General features: G+C 39.8%; 1 protein-coding gene across 1 annotated transcript; it reads left to right on the top strand.

Annotated features, from left to right (window-relative positions):
* The first annotated feature begins 4,687 nt into the window (after positions 1 to 4,687).
* Positions 4,688 to 10,397, top strand: LSM8 (LSM8 homolog, U6 small nuclear RNA associated). Its single transcript, XM_068996814.1, has 4 exons — positions 4,688 to 4,788; positions 5,653 to 5,693; positions 7,047 to 7,174; positions 8,833 to 10,397. The coding sequence occupies exons 1-4, from the start codon at positions 4,758 to 4,760 to the stop codon at positions 8,921 to 8,923; spliced, it is 291 nt and encodes a 96-aa protein (XP_068852915.1). The 5' UTR covers positions 4,688 to 4,757; the 3' UTR covers positions 8,924 to 10,397.
* The last annotated feature ends 4,638 nt before the right edge of the window (positions 10,398 to 15,035 follow it).

Genomic DNA, 15,035 nt, shown 5'->3' with positions numbered 1-15,035 from the left:
AGCCGCCTGCCTTCAGGAAGAGCCTAAGAGTAGATGAAGCCAGGAACTCTCCTTTCAGACTTCCTTTATACCGAGGATGCTAACTGTTGCTGGCACATGGTTTGGCAAAGCCTGGGCACCGGACTTCAGGAGTCCAGCCTTACTCTTTGGGTTTTAATTCTCCTTTATAAAATAAAAATAATTTTTTAAAAAGCCCTTCTCTGGTTTTCAGGGACACTGTTAATACAAACAGATGGATCAGAGATCCTCGGGATCAGGTACTGTGGCAATGTCCTGCAAGTATTTTAAGATTTCATCCTATATCCAATGATCTCATGTTCTTGGCCTTCGAGAACGTCTCTTCACAGAGAGAAGGAAGAGTATGAAAAGGAAAATGTCAAACCACACACATCAAAACTCTTTAGCATCTTACATGAAATATACAATAATTATTGCAATCCTGGTGTAACCATTAGTGGCAGTTGTTAAGCTTCTTATAATAAAAGCTTAAGAGAATGAGCATTACGTAATGCCCAATTCCAAAAGTATTTTGTTCTCTGACATCTCTTGTCATGTTTCTGACAAAGGCTGAGCCATTAGACAAATTCTTCAGACTACTTTGGTGTATGTACCTTCAGAGGTGACAAAAAACACCTATTAATTTTTTTTTTCCTGGCTAATTTGCCTTAAAAAAAAATTAATTTTGCTTTCCCTGTGGTTGAGATGGCTATAATGTTCAAGAAAACAGTTGGCATGCTAGGAGAATAAACAATAGCATTCTGCTTTCCGGAAATTGTATTCCCTGCAGGAATTAAACCATGGGCTGGACACCAAGTCTGTTTGGACCTCTTGCCAATTTGTCCCTTTTATTGAAATAAAAGGAAGTTGGACTAGTATTGACAGGCACAATCTAAATTCTTAGATGGGATCTATATAGTAAAATTTAAAAAGACCACAAAATATTTTTCCAGTGGAAAGGCAGACACATGGAAGTCAGGGAATGCAGAATTGAGATGGTTTAAGCAACATCAGTTTGGCCTAATTTGTGTCTGAATCTTGTGCTATGTGATCAGAGACTTCTTTTTATACCATTCTTCAGTTAAAGAAAAAAAAGGCTGGTACCTCATCTGTGTCAAGTAATTCAGTGTTTCTTCTGAAACACTGAATTAGGAGCAGACAATTTTGAATAGGGAGTAGACAATTTTGAATTTTTATTCTTAAACACCTAATTGTACCTTCCAGCTATTAAAAAATGTGTTCTCAGTATTACAACGAATGAAGATTTTTGAAATTCACTGGTGAAAGCCTGGAAATCAAGTTAGCAAAAACAAAACCAAAAACAATCTGAAAGTTAATTTCCCCCCATTTTTTCAATTATTTGTGAGAGTTTTAGGAATATCTACTCAGTGCTTCAGCAAATCTAACCTGATTCTACACAGAGCTAATGATATTTTAGACTATTATATAAAGCCCATCAAAATCACTGTCTTTACTGACAGATTGAAAAACTTGAGAGATTATGTTTTCTCAGTCTCATCCAAGAACTGACAAAAATGGGAATTCCATATTTTAAGTCCCAAACTCATTTTCTGTCTAAGGTCAAGAACTTATAATAAATATAATTTTTTTTAATCCATAATTTATGTAACATTTCTTTTCACAATAGGCTGGACTGGAAATGGCCTGCTGTTTAATACTTTGAAATAGTATTTCCTGCACAGTGTTGCATCTAAAAAGGTTGGCATTCAGTGCAATAAATAGCCAGTACTGTCAAAAAAGCAGCTGGAAGAAAATGTCTTTTAATGTGACTCCATGAAGACTACTTGAGCAGCATTGCTGAAACAACAGCATTGATCTCCTGCTTTGAAAAGCCTGGTAGATAGACTATTATAAGAAGTTGTACCTGTGTGAGACTTCAGATCTCTGCAACAGACTGCTCAATTATTAAGTGCCATTACAGGGGTAATTCATGGCTTTGACTGTATTGCAATGCAGAGGATGTCTGTATGTACAACATACTGCAGCATGTTTCTGGAAGTGTGTTGCATACTAACAATGATTACATTATCTCCCCCAGGCAAAGACAGCTACAGCATCAGGAACAGTTCCATAACTTAACTTTGGTTCTATTGCTGACTCTGAGCTTAGTTTCCCTGAGATATTTCTTCTTGTGTGAAGTACCAGGTCAGCTTCCTACAGTCCTGTAAACTGACAATACCTACACTGAACCAGCAGATGCCACACACTCTACCTCCAGGGATACCAAGGAAACACTCTGAGCATCGTGTAGACTGACCAGAAAGTGTAGCAGGCAGTAATAATCATGCTATTGACAGCTGAAGTTATACAAAAATTAAAAACCATGAGTGCCTCCAGGATATTCTTTTTGCCATTCTGACATTTATGGAAAGGAGATTCATGTAAACATAAAGTCCAAACTTCTGCAAAAGAATCACCACTTACTTGGCACTGCACATTTTTTTAGAATACGCATCATTTTGCTTGGATTCCAGTGCTTGACCACTGCATTTCCCTTTAAAGCAGCAACACCTGTAGACTGCAGTGTGGGCCCAGGCAAGCGGCCTCATGTCATGACATGCGAGCACAGGATCCGGGCAGGACAAAACCGACTTTCCTACCCCTCATCTTCCCCACACCCAGCCATCCAGCATTTCCGACAGAAAGTATCTCTGGGACTTGGCAGCTCTGCAAGGCTGGCCGGAGGCACCCATCCCACAGCCCTGCTGCAAGGCTCTCCGGGTGTGCTGGTATAGGGCTGTGTTTTGGATTTGTGCTGAGCACAGGGTTGATAACAGAGAGCTGTTTTTGTTGTTGCTGAGCAGGACTTGCACAGAGTCAAACTCTTTTCTGCTTTGCATGCTGCCACACTGGCAAGAAAGTTAAGGGTGCGTGGGAGGCTGGGAGAAGACACAGCTGGGACAGGTGATCCCAACTGACCAAAGGGATATTCCATACCATATGACATCATCCTCTGTATATAAAATGGGGGGAAGAAGGAGGAAGCAGGAACATTTGGAGTGTTGGTGTTTGATTTCCCAAGTCACCATCATGTGATGGGGCTCTGCTCTCCTGGAGATGGCTGAACACTTGCCTGCCCATGGGAACCAGTGACCTAATTCCTTGTTTTGCTTTGCTTGTGTGCACAGCTTTTGCTTTCCCTATTAAACTGTTGTTGTCTAAACCCAAGAGCTTTCCAGCTTTTACCTTTCCGATTCTTTCCCTAATCCCACTGACTGGGGAATGAGCAAGCAGCTCTGTGGGACTTTGTGGCTGTGTGGAAGGGCAGCAGTCAGGCCCCCTTCCTGCTCACCTCACACTGGCAGCCCACAGGAGACCAAGGGGGGATTACATGGCTTCCATACTAGCAAGACTCATATAAACTAACAGGTTGGAAGGGATGTTAAAGATCATCTAGTCCCAACCTCTCCTGCAGTGGGCAGGGACACCATCCACTTCAGATCAGGTTGCTCAAGGCCTTACCCAATCTGACCTTGAACAATGGCAGGTTTGGGGCATCCATAGCCTCCCAGGGAGACCTATTCCAGTATCTCACCACCCTTAAAGAATTTCTTCCTAATATCTAGCTTAAATTTCCCCTCTTCCAGTTTGTACCCATTACTCATTGTTCTGTCACTACAGCTCCTGACAGAGTTCCTCTCCAGCTTCCCTGTACACCCCCTTCAGATACTGGAAACGTTGCTATGAGATCTTCACGCAACCTTCTCTTCTCCAAGCTGAACATTCCCAACCCTCATCCTGTCTTCATAAGGAAGGTGCTCCAGCCTTCTTATCAACTTCATGGCCCTCCTCTGGACTTGCTCCATGTCCTCCTTCTGTTGGGAGCACCAGGACTGTACCCAGTACTCCAGGTAGGATCTCACATGAGCAAAGGAGGAGAATCAATTCCCTTGACCTGCTGCCCAAACTGCATTTGGTGCAGCCCAGGGTATGGTTGGCTTTCTGGCCCGCGAGTGCACACTGCTGGCTCATGTTGAGCTTTTCATCAGCCATCACCCCCCAAAGTCTTTCTCCACAAGGCTGCTTTCAATCACCTCTCCACCCAGCCTGTAGGTGTGTCTGGGATTGCCCTGAACCAGATGTAGGACCTTGCACTTGCCCTTGTTGAACTTCATGAGATTCACATGGGACCATCTCTCAAGCCTATCCAGATCCCTCTGGACGGCATCCTTTCCCTCCAGCGTGTCGATGGCACCACACAGCTCGGTGTCATCAGCAACTTTGATGAGATCCCACTTTGATCAATCCCGCCGTCCAAGTCGCCGACAAAGACGAACAGTGTCGGTCTCAGTACCGATCCCTGAGGGGCACTGCTCGTCACTAGTCTCCACGCGGACAATGAGCCGTTGACTACAACTCTTTGCCGGCGGCCACTGAGAAGAGAAACGCTACACCCACAGCCCTGAAAATCGACCCTTGGCTGCGCAGGGAAAGACCCTTCCCGCCCCACACCAACACAGCGCTCCCCGGCCGGGTGGGGCCCCCGCGCCACCCGGGCGTCCCTGAGGGCGGTGCCATGTGCCGCGGAGGGGGCGCCACACCCTCCCCCGCGCGGCTCTCGCCGATCGCTCCTTGGTACGGTCCTCTCGTATTTCCTTGCCGCTTCCTGCCCTCCAGCGCATGCGCGCTCCCGCGCTCGCGGCCCGGCCCCGCCCCGCCGCCGGGCTGTGCGCCTGCGCGCCGGCCCGCACGTCAGCGGCGCGCGCCGGACGGGCGCCTCGCGGTGGGACTCGGCCGCCATGACCTCCGCGCTGGAGAACTACATCAACCGTATCCTGCGGCGGGACGCGCGGCACCGGGGCGGCGGCACCGGCCTCCCCTCCTGAGCGGGGCACTGAGGGTGGGCCTGGTCGTGGCAGCACGGTTCTGGTGCCTGGGCCCGTTCTTGGTGGTGGTGTCGGTTTCTCCTTACAGGAGATTGGCTTGCAGGCCAGAGGTTACCCAGAGAATAGGGTCCCCTACAACACTCAGTGCTGCCGGGCTGAGCCTTGCCTTATCCGTGATGAGGAACGAGACTCGCGGTGGGCCTGCTCCCTTAAAGAGCTGTTAACAGGCGTTTAGATATCAGCTTTGCATCATTTTCTCAAAAACCATGAGCTGGGGTTCTTGGAACGCTTTTGGTGCTAGTTTTTTTGTGCTCCTTGTAACCCATGGGCGTTTTCAGTTTTATTGACAAACAGTAAGATAATAACGCAGAATTAGTCAAGATGATGAATATATGATCATCGAATTGGGATAATCAGATCTTCAGAAAGAAAGGATGCATAATGCTAGCCTCGAGATCACCACTGCAGAGCTGTTTTTAAGGGACTTAAAGTGTTTATAAAATTGTTTCAATTTTGAGGCAGTTCAGTTAGTAATGGGAAGAGAGGTGAGCTCAAATCTTTATTCTGTTTTTAAGGATTTTCATGTGTGTGACTGTTCGTGGTCGGGTGAAGAGAAACTTTAAAGGAGATGTTTATGAAAAATACTGTATTGTCAAATGTTATAATCAGCCATGCTGCTTTAAAAAAAAATGCTGAGGCTTTTTGGGCTCTTAATGGCTCATAAAACCTGTATTACATATGAATGTTTCAGAAAATGTTAATAGTTCTATTTCAGATGTGACTAAATATTTCCTTAATGAAATATCAGGTACTGTTGCAGTGATTACTTCTGATGGAAGAATGATTGTGGTAAGACTTACATTTTCTAACATTTTATTTTCCCCCATAAAGACTTTCCATCATGGCAATAAAGAAGCTCTGTCAGGGTAGTCTCACAAATTCGCAATTTTAAATTACATAGTACAGAATAATTGCCATAAAGCTTAAAAAAAGAATTTTATAAGCACTTACTGGTTCTTGCATGTCAGCTTTTTCCAGTGATAAATTTGTGTGTGCAGATGCTCTGGCCTTTTTGTCAAATGGCTTTTTCTGTGGGAATGCACAAAAAATGCATTTTTCTTCTGTTCAGTAATTTAGTTTCCATCTAAAATGTCCTCTTTGTTCTGTAAGCTCTTCAACTTTCATGCTAAAACCATTTCTTCCCTATGGCTATAGAAGAACATCAGCTGGAGAATTGCTGGAGAATTGTTGTGGGCTTCTGTTTATATCTGAAAAACTGAGGATAGGCCAACTTAATATATTAGACTGTATAATATTTTTGGTTTTATTGCTTCTGTGTTTTGGGGGCTTTTTTCTTGCTTCACTTCCCCTCATCTTTTATTGTTTTGTGTTTTGAGTGTAACTTAATAGTATGATCATTGCAGGAGGATTGTATCTTTCTGTCTGTACTTAGCTTTGTGCAGCCTCTGGAAAGAGAAAACAGAAAAATACTTTGGCTTCACCAAATCTGCTTGGTTGAAGTCAGTCGTAAAGATTTGAATGGAGTTGGTATAAATGACTCATTGTTAGATAATATAAATGCATATTACCTCTCTCCAAAGGGCTCTTTTATGTGAGCTTGAATTTCTTAATCAATTAGTGATGGTAACTTCTATGTTACCATTTTTCCAAACACATACTGAAGTAGCACAAAGTCGTGTATTTTTAAAATTAATTTTTAAAAAATAATTTAGTAAACACAAGTTAATCTCCTTCAAAGAGATACCACTTAAAATTTCTTGTTAGGAATGATTTCGATATTGACCACAGAAATCCAAGTTTCCTGTTCTTTGTTTTATTTAATTATTTATTTAATTTCTGGAAACTTCCATACAAAAAGCCAGTGTAGAAATAGTAAAATTAGTTGTCTATAGGAACATAACTGATAAAATGGAAAATTTACTTCTTTTAATGCTAAAGCTTATAGTGCCTTTTAGCATGAACACGCAGTAATACATGTGTACTTTTCTTAAATTGATTATTGCTTTTAAAATTCCGTGCTGTTTGTGTTTAAGGCAAAGAATAAAACCTAAACAGAACATCTGTTCTCTGTACCTTAGTATTGCCACCATGTTTGGGATATCCTTGAGAGCAAAGATGAAAAATTTTAAGGATAATTGGAGTGCTTTTTTTTGTGTGTGTGTGTGTGGTTTTTTTTTTCAGGGAACGCTCAAAGGTTTTGATCAGACCATAAACTTGATTTTGGATGAAAGCCATGAAAGAGTGTTCAGTTCTTCACAAGGAGTTGAGCAAGTAGTGCTGGGCTTATACATTGTAAGAGGTGATAATGTGTAAGTATAGTATGTTCTTGCTTTAATCTTTTCATACAAATTTTGTGCGTGTGTGTGTATATATGTTTTTATTGTTGTTTTTTTTTTAATCTGTATAAATCTTGATAGCCCCAGACACCTTGCATCTTTGTATCTGTGGGTAGCACTGAAAGTATTGTCAAAGCTGAGTCACCATCCCTGAAGGTATTAAAAAGATGTGTAGAAGTGGCACTTAGGGACATGGTTTTAGTGGTGAACTTGGCAGTGTTAGGTTAATGGTTGGACTCGATCTTGCAGATCTTTTCAAACCTAAATTACTATGATTCTGTATTAAATAGCAAACATCTACACTTCTTTTACAGAAGTGATTGCCTCATAATATTGAGATTGAAGATGATCTGAGGGCTGGAGCATCTCTCCTACAAGGACAGGCTGAGAGATGATGAAGGAAAAGATAGAATAATGACTAAAAAATGAGATAGAACTTGTGTGCTAGAAGTCAGCAATCTGGTATACAAAGTTGACTTTCAACAGCTTTGGTTTGTTTTGTTTTTTCTTTTTTTTTTGAGCAGATGTTCACAGAGAGCACTTTATAATCTCAAAAATCCTGGAAGGTTCTGACTTGACAGTGTAGCAAGTGTTGGAGCCAATGTAGTGACATGTCAAATATATGAGTTGATATTTGATGTAAAATTCCCTGACAAAATGAGGGTAAAAGCTCTTTGAGCGTAGAGAAAAGTACTTGGTGTGCCAAACCCTTGGGAGGGTTACAAGAGAAGTGGAAAGAAGGCCTGGTAAGTGGGCCAGCTGGGAAGATTACTTTTGCAGCAGCATTCTGAAACTGATAGCAAAAGTAAGATTATTTTTTTTATCACATCTAAGAAAAAGTGTGTTGCAGTGACCAACACATGAGCCTGGATAGGAATTTTCATCCTCTAATTCTAATGGATACTTCTGTACAACAAAATGCCAAGGATTAAACTGATGTCTAGGTGCATTTATCAAACATCATTGAGAAAGTGGATCATTCTGAATGCTTTCATCACTTTTGACTTATGCTTTTAAGAAAAAGTAATTTGACACATGTACAAAGGTGGGACTATGCATGCTATTCTACCAGTAGCTTTTCATTCAGATTGTAAAAATGTGTACAAAACGGCAAGTAACTGTTTACTACTTCACTGTTTTCTCATAGTTGAAATGTATGATGAAAGACATCATCATACAGCCACATTACTCAAATATGTTCAAAATATGCTTCTGTGAAATACAATTTTTGTTTTTGCAATCTTAACAAACTCAAACATACTTATTATAAGTAGTAATTCTGTATTCATGCAACTCTTCAACATGTTGAAATTCAGCATCCTTATAGGAAGAAGTAAAAAGAACCAACAGATAAGTAACAGTAACTTCAAAATAGGGAGCTTTCATGAAATAGGGAAGCTGTTGAAAAATAAAAGGAAAGAAACAGTCATGGTACAAAGTACTTCCAGACATTCCAGTGTGCATCACTAGAAGTTTTCAAGGAATATGTAGCATCAATCAGAAGAAGTCGGTATAGTTCAACAGCAAGAAAGGGTTGTTAGAAGATAAAATACAGCTTCTGTTTTAGAACTGTGTGATTTGATTTCAACAAATAATAACCTGATCTTTTATTTATTTTTTTTTTGTTGCAGTGCTGTGATTGGTGAAATTGATGAAGAGACAGATTCAGCTCTTGACTTGGGGAATATTCGAGCAGAACCTTTAAACTCAGTTGTGCACTGAAAAGATGAAAATGCACAGGGACTTTGTAAATCTTTGCTTGTACAGACCTATTTAGCAATGTGGACAGTTTTTACAAATGGTGTTTAATTTGTTTAGTCACCAGTTTTTTATTATGAATATATTGTAGTTTTGCATGTAAATTAAAGTTTCTACCTTTTGCTAAAGATACTTTCATTGACTTTCTTTTGGGATTTAGTGCTGCATAATTTCACTGGGAAATGCAATGAAGTATCAGTGATGGTCCTGATACTGTGTATATGTACCTTGTTCTTAAAATAAGATCTCATTCCTAAAGGTAAACCAGATTTTTCATGTTAACCCAGGATTATTTGAAGGTAGATGTGTAACAGTCAGTTTATCCATCTCTAAATGCAGTTCTGGCTGTAAGTAGAAAACTGTTCTTTGTAATTGTTTGATTTTTTTTTTTTTTGGTATATGTGTGTAGTGTAGAAAGGAAGAATGTTAAAAGCTTTCACAGTCAAATTAATGACTTATGCACATAATACTTTTTTTGTTGTTTGTCAGACCTTGTTGTATATGTACCTTGTTCTTAAAATAAGATCTCATTCCTAAAGGTAAACCAGATTTTTCATGTTAACCCAGGATTATTTGAAGGTAGATGTGTAACAGTCAGTTTATCCATCTCTAAATGCAGTTCTGGCTGTAAGTAGAAAACTGTTCTTTGTAATTGTTTGATTTTTTTTTTTTTTTTGGTATATGTGTGTAGTGTAGAAAGGAAGAATGTTAAAAGCTTTCACAGTCAAATTAATGACTTATGCACATAATACTTTTTTTGTTGTTTGTCAGACCTTGTTGTTCAGTTACCAAGACTATACTGGAGGTGCAGGAGTTCGTAATGCCTTAATCCTTGCAGACAAATTGGAGAAACAGACTTCTGAGCAGGAACAAAAATCCCAAATGCAGGGATTTATCTGAAGCCCATTAAATTCCAGACCAACTCATTCTCTATCTTCACCTTTCAGCAGCTGTCATGTTGCTCAAAATTTGGGTAAGATATACAGAAAGAGAATTATGTGTTTGTTAATGTGTAACCACTGTTTTAGAATGTAGTTTAGAAGACACAGAAGTACTTTAGGTAGGTAAATTATTTATTTCGAACTAAATTTGCCTTAATATTGAATATAAGGATCCCACATAACAATGATCACCTGTAGACCTCATATATCAGCTACAGCCAAGTGAAGTGGGACAGGCTCTGTGCAGTGTAGTGTGTTTGAGGCCACATTAGCATGAAGAAGTCTGTACTCCTGAACAAAGCTGGTTTTGTTATTCTCCTATGTCCTACAGGTCCAGTATTCTCCCCCTGTATATAAACATGCTGTCAAAACAAACAAAAAAGGAATTTTAATGTGCATATTTGGAGGTTTTATACTGATTTTAATATTAAATGGGATTTGGTACTTTTCATTGCAAGTTCATTATTTGGAAACCAAATACAATGAAGTGAAAGTAACTTGTTCTGCATAAAATGTCTCTCAATTCTTGTAGATTCCAGCTTGTTTTCTGAGATTGTTCTTGGTATAGCATGTGAAGCCCAGTCAACCTTTTTTTGCCTTTATCCATCGTATGATCTAGTAATGTGTTGTTTTCTGTACACATTTCTGCAGGGAATTGCTGAGCAGACATTAAATAAGTCAAATTAGGGTTTTTCTGTGATTACCGAAAGTGAATACTAAGTCTGGCTATAATTCATTATGTGAAAAGAATCAATCAGTTTCGTTAAGCAGTTAACAAAAAAGTCTTTTTGCTACTGAAATGCTGATACTGGCACAAGAGAAAAGAAAGTATAGGAACTGAACTGTATTGATAAAGAAAAAATAAAGCAGCTTATTAAATTAGGTATTTTAGAGCTGAGCAAAAAATGCAGAGGCAAAGAGTAGAGTCAGGATGAGTGGATTTTTAATGCACTACTTAGTGTTGGATGTATTAGGAGAGTTATAGTTGAAACGCATGGTTTGAATGCTTTTAGAAGCACTGGGAAAACTATGGAAATATGTTGTCTTACAGCTGAGAAATTATGTTTTGGAGATTAGTCATGGAATGCTAATGCATATGGAGACCATCTACCTCAAACACATCATTTGCAATGCAGCTCCTTGGTCCTGTGTTTGCATGAGGGTTTAGAATACAAGCTGCTGATGTGAGTTGAAATTATTTTTTCTGACCTTGAAGTGGTGATCTCAGATGCAGAGCTGTGGAACAATGGCAGTAAAGTTGATCAGTAAAATCAAGGGACTGACCAGGTGAGAATTCCAGTTGTTGAAGCTGGAAAACCATGATCTGGAAAATGGTAGTTTTGCAGAGTTAGGTGTTTGAAACACAGATTGCAAACCCTGTCTTTCTTCCTTCAAGTGGGTGACCTCAGTTGTTGCATTTACTTTCTTGAGCCTGTGAACCTGTAGGTGTAGGGTGGTGAGGAGCTACAGCTTGAAGAAATTGTGTATGTATTTACAGGCTGACCTAAACCTAGGGCATTCTCCAAGGGATTACTGAAAAAGATAAACTCCCTTTTAGAGATGGATCCTTATAAAAACTGACTCTGCAAAGCCCAGATGGGTTGATGATATGCAGTTGATTGTAAAATTGACCGTTCTGCAGTGAGATAGGCAAAGGATGGCCAGCTCATGTCTGCTTGGGATTGTAGGCAGTAGCTCACCTCTCCCAACATGGAGCCTGCTCAGAAGCAAAGTTCTGTCTAAAACCTTAAAATTGACATTGTGGAGGTTGCTTACCTTCATGCTCAGCAGCAATGTAAAGCTTTTCACAGTTGTTATTTTTGGCTTATGCTCATGTTTTGTTTCAATTTCTGCTCCAACATTTCTTTTAATTTGATGTCACTGGCTTTGGTCTGGATTTGGCTAAAGCCTCTTCTGGATGTAATGGTGAAGGGATCAATTCCAGGAGACCTAGTCAGAAGGGATTTCTTGAAATCAAATCTAGGACTTGATAATTCTTTAAAAAATTACAAGATGCAATTAAAGTTTTGTAAACTTTCAGGGACTCTAACTTATAGTGGCTAACTAGGTTCCTGTAAGTATATGGTGCAGAGAAATCACTCAATAAAATGGTATTTCATGCATGAAGTTGAATTATAACCAGTCTGAAAGAGTGTTTTCATTGAATCAAGCCTATAGCACAGTTCAAGCTAAAAATGGATCACCAGTGAGAGTAATTTATTTCATTGCTTTCATAAATGAAGAAAGATGGGAAAGATCAATGGTACTGAAACCACAAAGTGGACATAGAGTGATGACCTAGTTCTGAAAAAGAGTGTTTGTTCCCAGAGGAAGAGCAGGGTGGAAGCTCAGCACATGGGAAGGCTTTGTGTGTCTTGACACTAGGGGAACCCACTCTGCAGTCAGTGTTGCAAGCACATTGAAGGTAGTAAACAGGTAAAACAGAGCAAATAAAGTAAAGCTGAATTTTTGAGAGGAAAATTTAACTCCTCGGATGCTGAAGAGGTATGAAGGAGGACAGGATGGAATGGAAAAAGAGCACCACAGATAATAGTCCTGTGTTGAGCAGGGGTGTGCCAGCTGGCTGGGATGAAGGTTCTCCTGTTTACCAGTGATTGCAAAGATGTAGCAAAGCAAATTTCTCCTAGGAGATGAGTAGTGTTGTCTGCAAAAAGCCTTTGCTTTATTCTTGCTGGAGAGAAAAGTACTCTAAACCAAAAAAGAGTAACTTTTCAGAACTGAAGGTGCTCCAAATGAATTCTGACTGCTGGTGCCCTATGACTGTCAGCTAGGTCCATGGGGTACATGAAGAGCCCTGCTGAGATAGGAAAAAGGTATTCGTGGAAACTGTCTTCCTACAATGAGCCTAGATTAAAGATTCAGTAAATAACCCGTGATATTCAATAAATCCAGTGAGTTCCTTGCAGAGTAATAAACCACCTATACAAAATGAGAAGGGTAGGGAAAGGTGATGCTAAGAGTGAAAGGAAGTAATGCTGAATTGGAGGTAATTGTCATATTCCATTAAGTTTCCTGCATTGTGGTGGGTTGGTCACTTCCTCCTTTTGTTTGTTTAATAAAAATCTTGGAGTGAAAGGACAGCTCTTGACTAGTAGTGGAAAAGGATTCCTCCAGTAAAATGAATGAGCTGGTTTATAAAGAGATTAAGTCAATTAATTCGGTGTGCATGAAGAAACACAGAAGCTACCTTCTGTGGTCCAAGGGCAATTTCTGTAACTGCAATCCATGTTAAGTGCCTCCATGTCCCTTTCACATAGTTGCAATCAAAGTGTTTCAAATATTGCATGGCCTACAAGTGGGTTACTGCCTGTACTGGACTGAAGGAACATAGATACGGTTTTGAGGATGTAATCCAACAGTGGAGAATTTCTGTACAACTTGACCTTTGCTATCAGCTATAGCTGGTTGTCCTTAGCCCTGGGGGTAGTGTTTATTCTTCAATGCATTTCATAAGTAAACATCTGAGATACACATCAAACACTCTGTGCTAGAACTGAAGATAAAGTGCAGGTCGATGGTATGATACATTTATGTCATGGCCATTGCCATACTAATTTCATAGCAAATATACCAGATCTGTGTGCCTGAGTAGGTGTTATGTACCCATGGCAACATAATTCCACCTCTTAGCCTCTGCTGCATGCTGCTGCACTCTGCTAAGAATTCTGTTCTGCAGATTAATACAGAAATTATCCTTAAACACCAGGGTTGTGTTCTCTGTGCAGTGGTGCAACAGGATTTAATTTATTTCACAGTTAACATGACAACTACTAGGTCATGAGCTGTTGCTCCTTTAGGAATTAAATTACAGTGACCACAAAGGGACTTCTCAAGAAGGAGAAGCCTCAGTTGAAGAGTCTTGGAAACTATGAATGTGAGTTATGCCAGTGAAAACACCAAGATGATCTGTGTTGGCTAGTTATATTTGGTCTCTGGTACATTTTTGGCACCTGTATATGCTACTCTACTAATTTTTACTAGTGGATTCTTATTTCTGCTTTCCAGTTGGGAGAACTGCAGTTTATTGATAAAAATAATGAAAATAAATCTGTGGATTAAGTGGAAGTTGCAGTAGCCAGAAAATCTGTGTCATATCAATTAGTTTTAGCTTCTCGGTTGCTTAAATAATAGCTTCAAGTATCAGGTATTCATGGACAAATAGCTATGAAACCCAGATGTGACAGAAGGTCAAGATTCTTGAGGTAAGGGAGGGAAAACTTGTACTAGACGTAGGTTAAAAATATATGACAGAAGATAGTAAAGAGCCAGGTATTTGTTCTGGAAATCCTGTTCCTGATCTCCTCTCTCAGCTTGCTATATTTTGTTTTAGGGTCCTTTTCAGGGGCCTTTTTTTTTTTTTTTTTATAGTAATGGCAGAAATGCTGATATTTCTTACATCAGCAGCATTTTCCCTGAAGAAAATAAAAGCTCCATTGACGCAGGTAAAAATCAAAGCTGAAATCACAATAGCATTCAGACTTTTGCCAAAACCTGCTTGCTAATCCTAAAAGCAGGACTTATCTACTTGTTAATATGTTCCTTCCTGGAGCCTTACAGCATGTTCCAGGAGCTCTGGAACTTGCTTGAAACAATGTGCTGCTGCCGTTCAGCCTTACACCAGTAACAGTGCTGCCAGATGCCAAAAACTTTCACTCAGTGCTCAACTTCTTTCCTGCTACTTGCACTTTTAGATTAAAGGCTTTCATTACTTTAGTGAGCACAAGCACATGTGCATGTACTGCTTTTGCTTTGGTCTGCTAAAACCAATGGCTTTCCTGCCATCTTGTTGTTTTATACTCTAGGTTTATTTTAATGTCGAATCCAGCAGTGATGATTACAGTGCTCTGCACAGAAGCAGGAGTGGAAATTATTTGGGTGGAGAAATTGAAGAAGCTGGATCTAAAGTACTCTAATGCATAAAAAATAGAAGTAACTAGGATGGAAACCTGTTGAATGTGAACAAAGTTGGGCTTTACAGCAGTGGTCATTGTAGTGAAATTCTCTTAAACACAGATACAGTTATTGTATCTGTGTAAATCATTCATCTTACAAGAAATACTGAGAAATTGTGAGAAAACATTTTCTACTCAGAAATATTTATTAATGACTAATGG

Source organism: Aphelocoma coerulescens, chromosome 1A, assembly GCF_041296385.1.
Source record: "Aphelocoma coerulescens isolate FSJ_1873_10779 chromosome 1A, UR_Acoe_1.0, whole genome shotgun sequence".
Lineage (NCBI taxonomy): Eukaryota > Metazoa > Chordata > Aves > Passeriformes > Corvidae > Aphelocoma > Aphelocoma coerulescens.
Note: the sequence above shows the minus strand (reverse complement) of the source record. Positions and strands in the feature narration are given on the sequence as shown.

What these genes read in the sequence shown, in the direction of transcription:
- LSM8 (XM_068996814.1), top strand. Translation starts at nt 4,758, where the DNA reads ATGACCTCCGCGCTGGAGAACTACATCAACC. An exon ending in CTGATGGAAGAATGATTGTG is followed by an intron (nt 5,694 to 7,046) that starts GTAAGACTTACA and finishes TTTTTTTTTCAG; the next exon opens with GGAACGCTCAAAGGTTTTGA. An exon ending in ATTGTAAGAGGTGATAATGT is followed by an intron (nt 7,175 to 8,832) that starts GTAAGTATAGTA and finishes TTTTTGTTGCAG; the next exon opens with TGCTGTGATTGGTGAAATTG.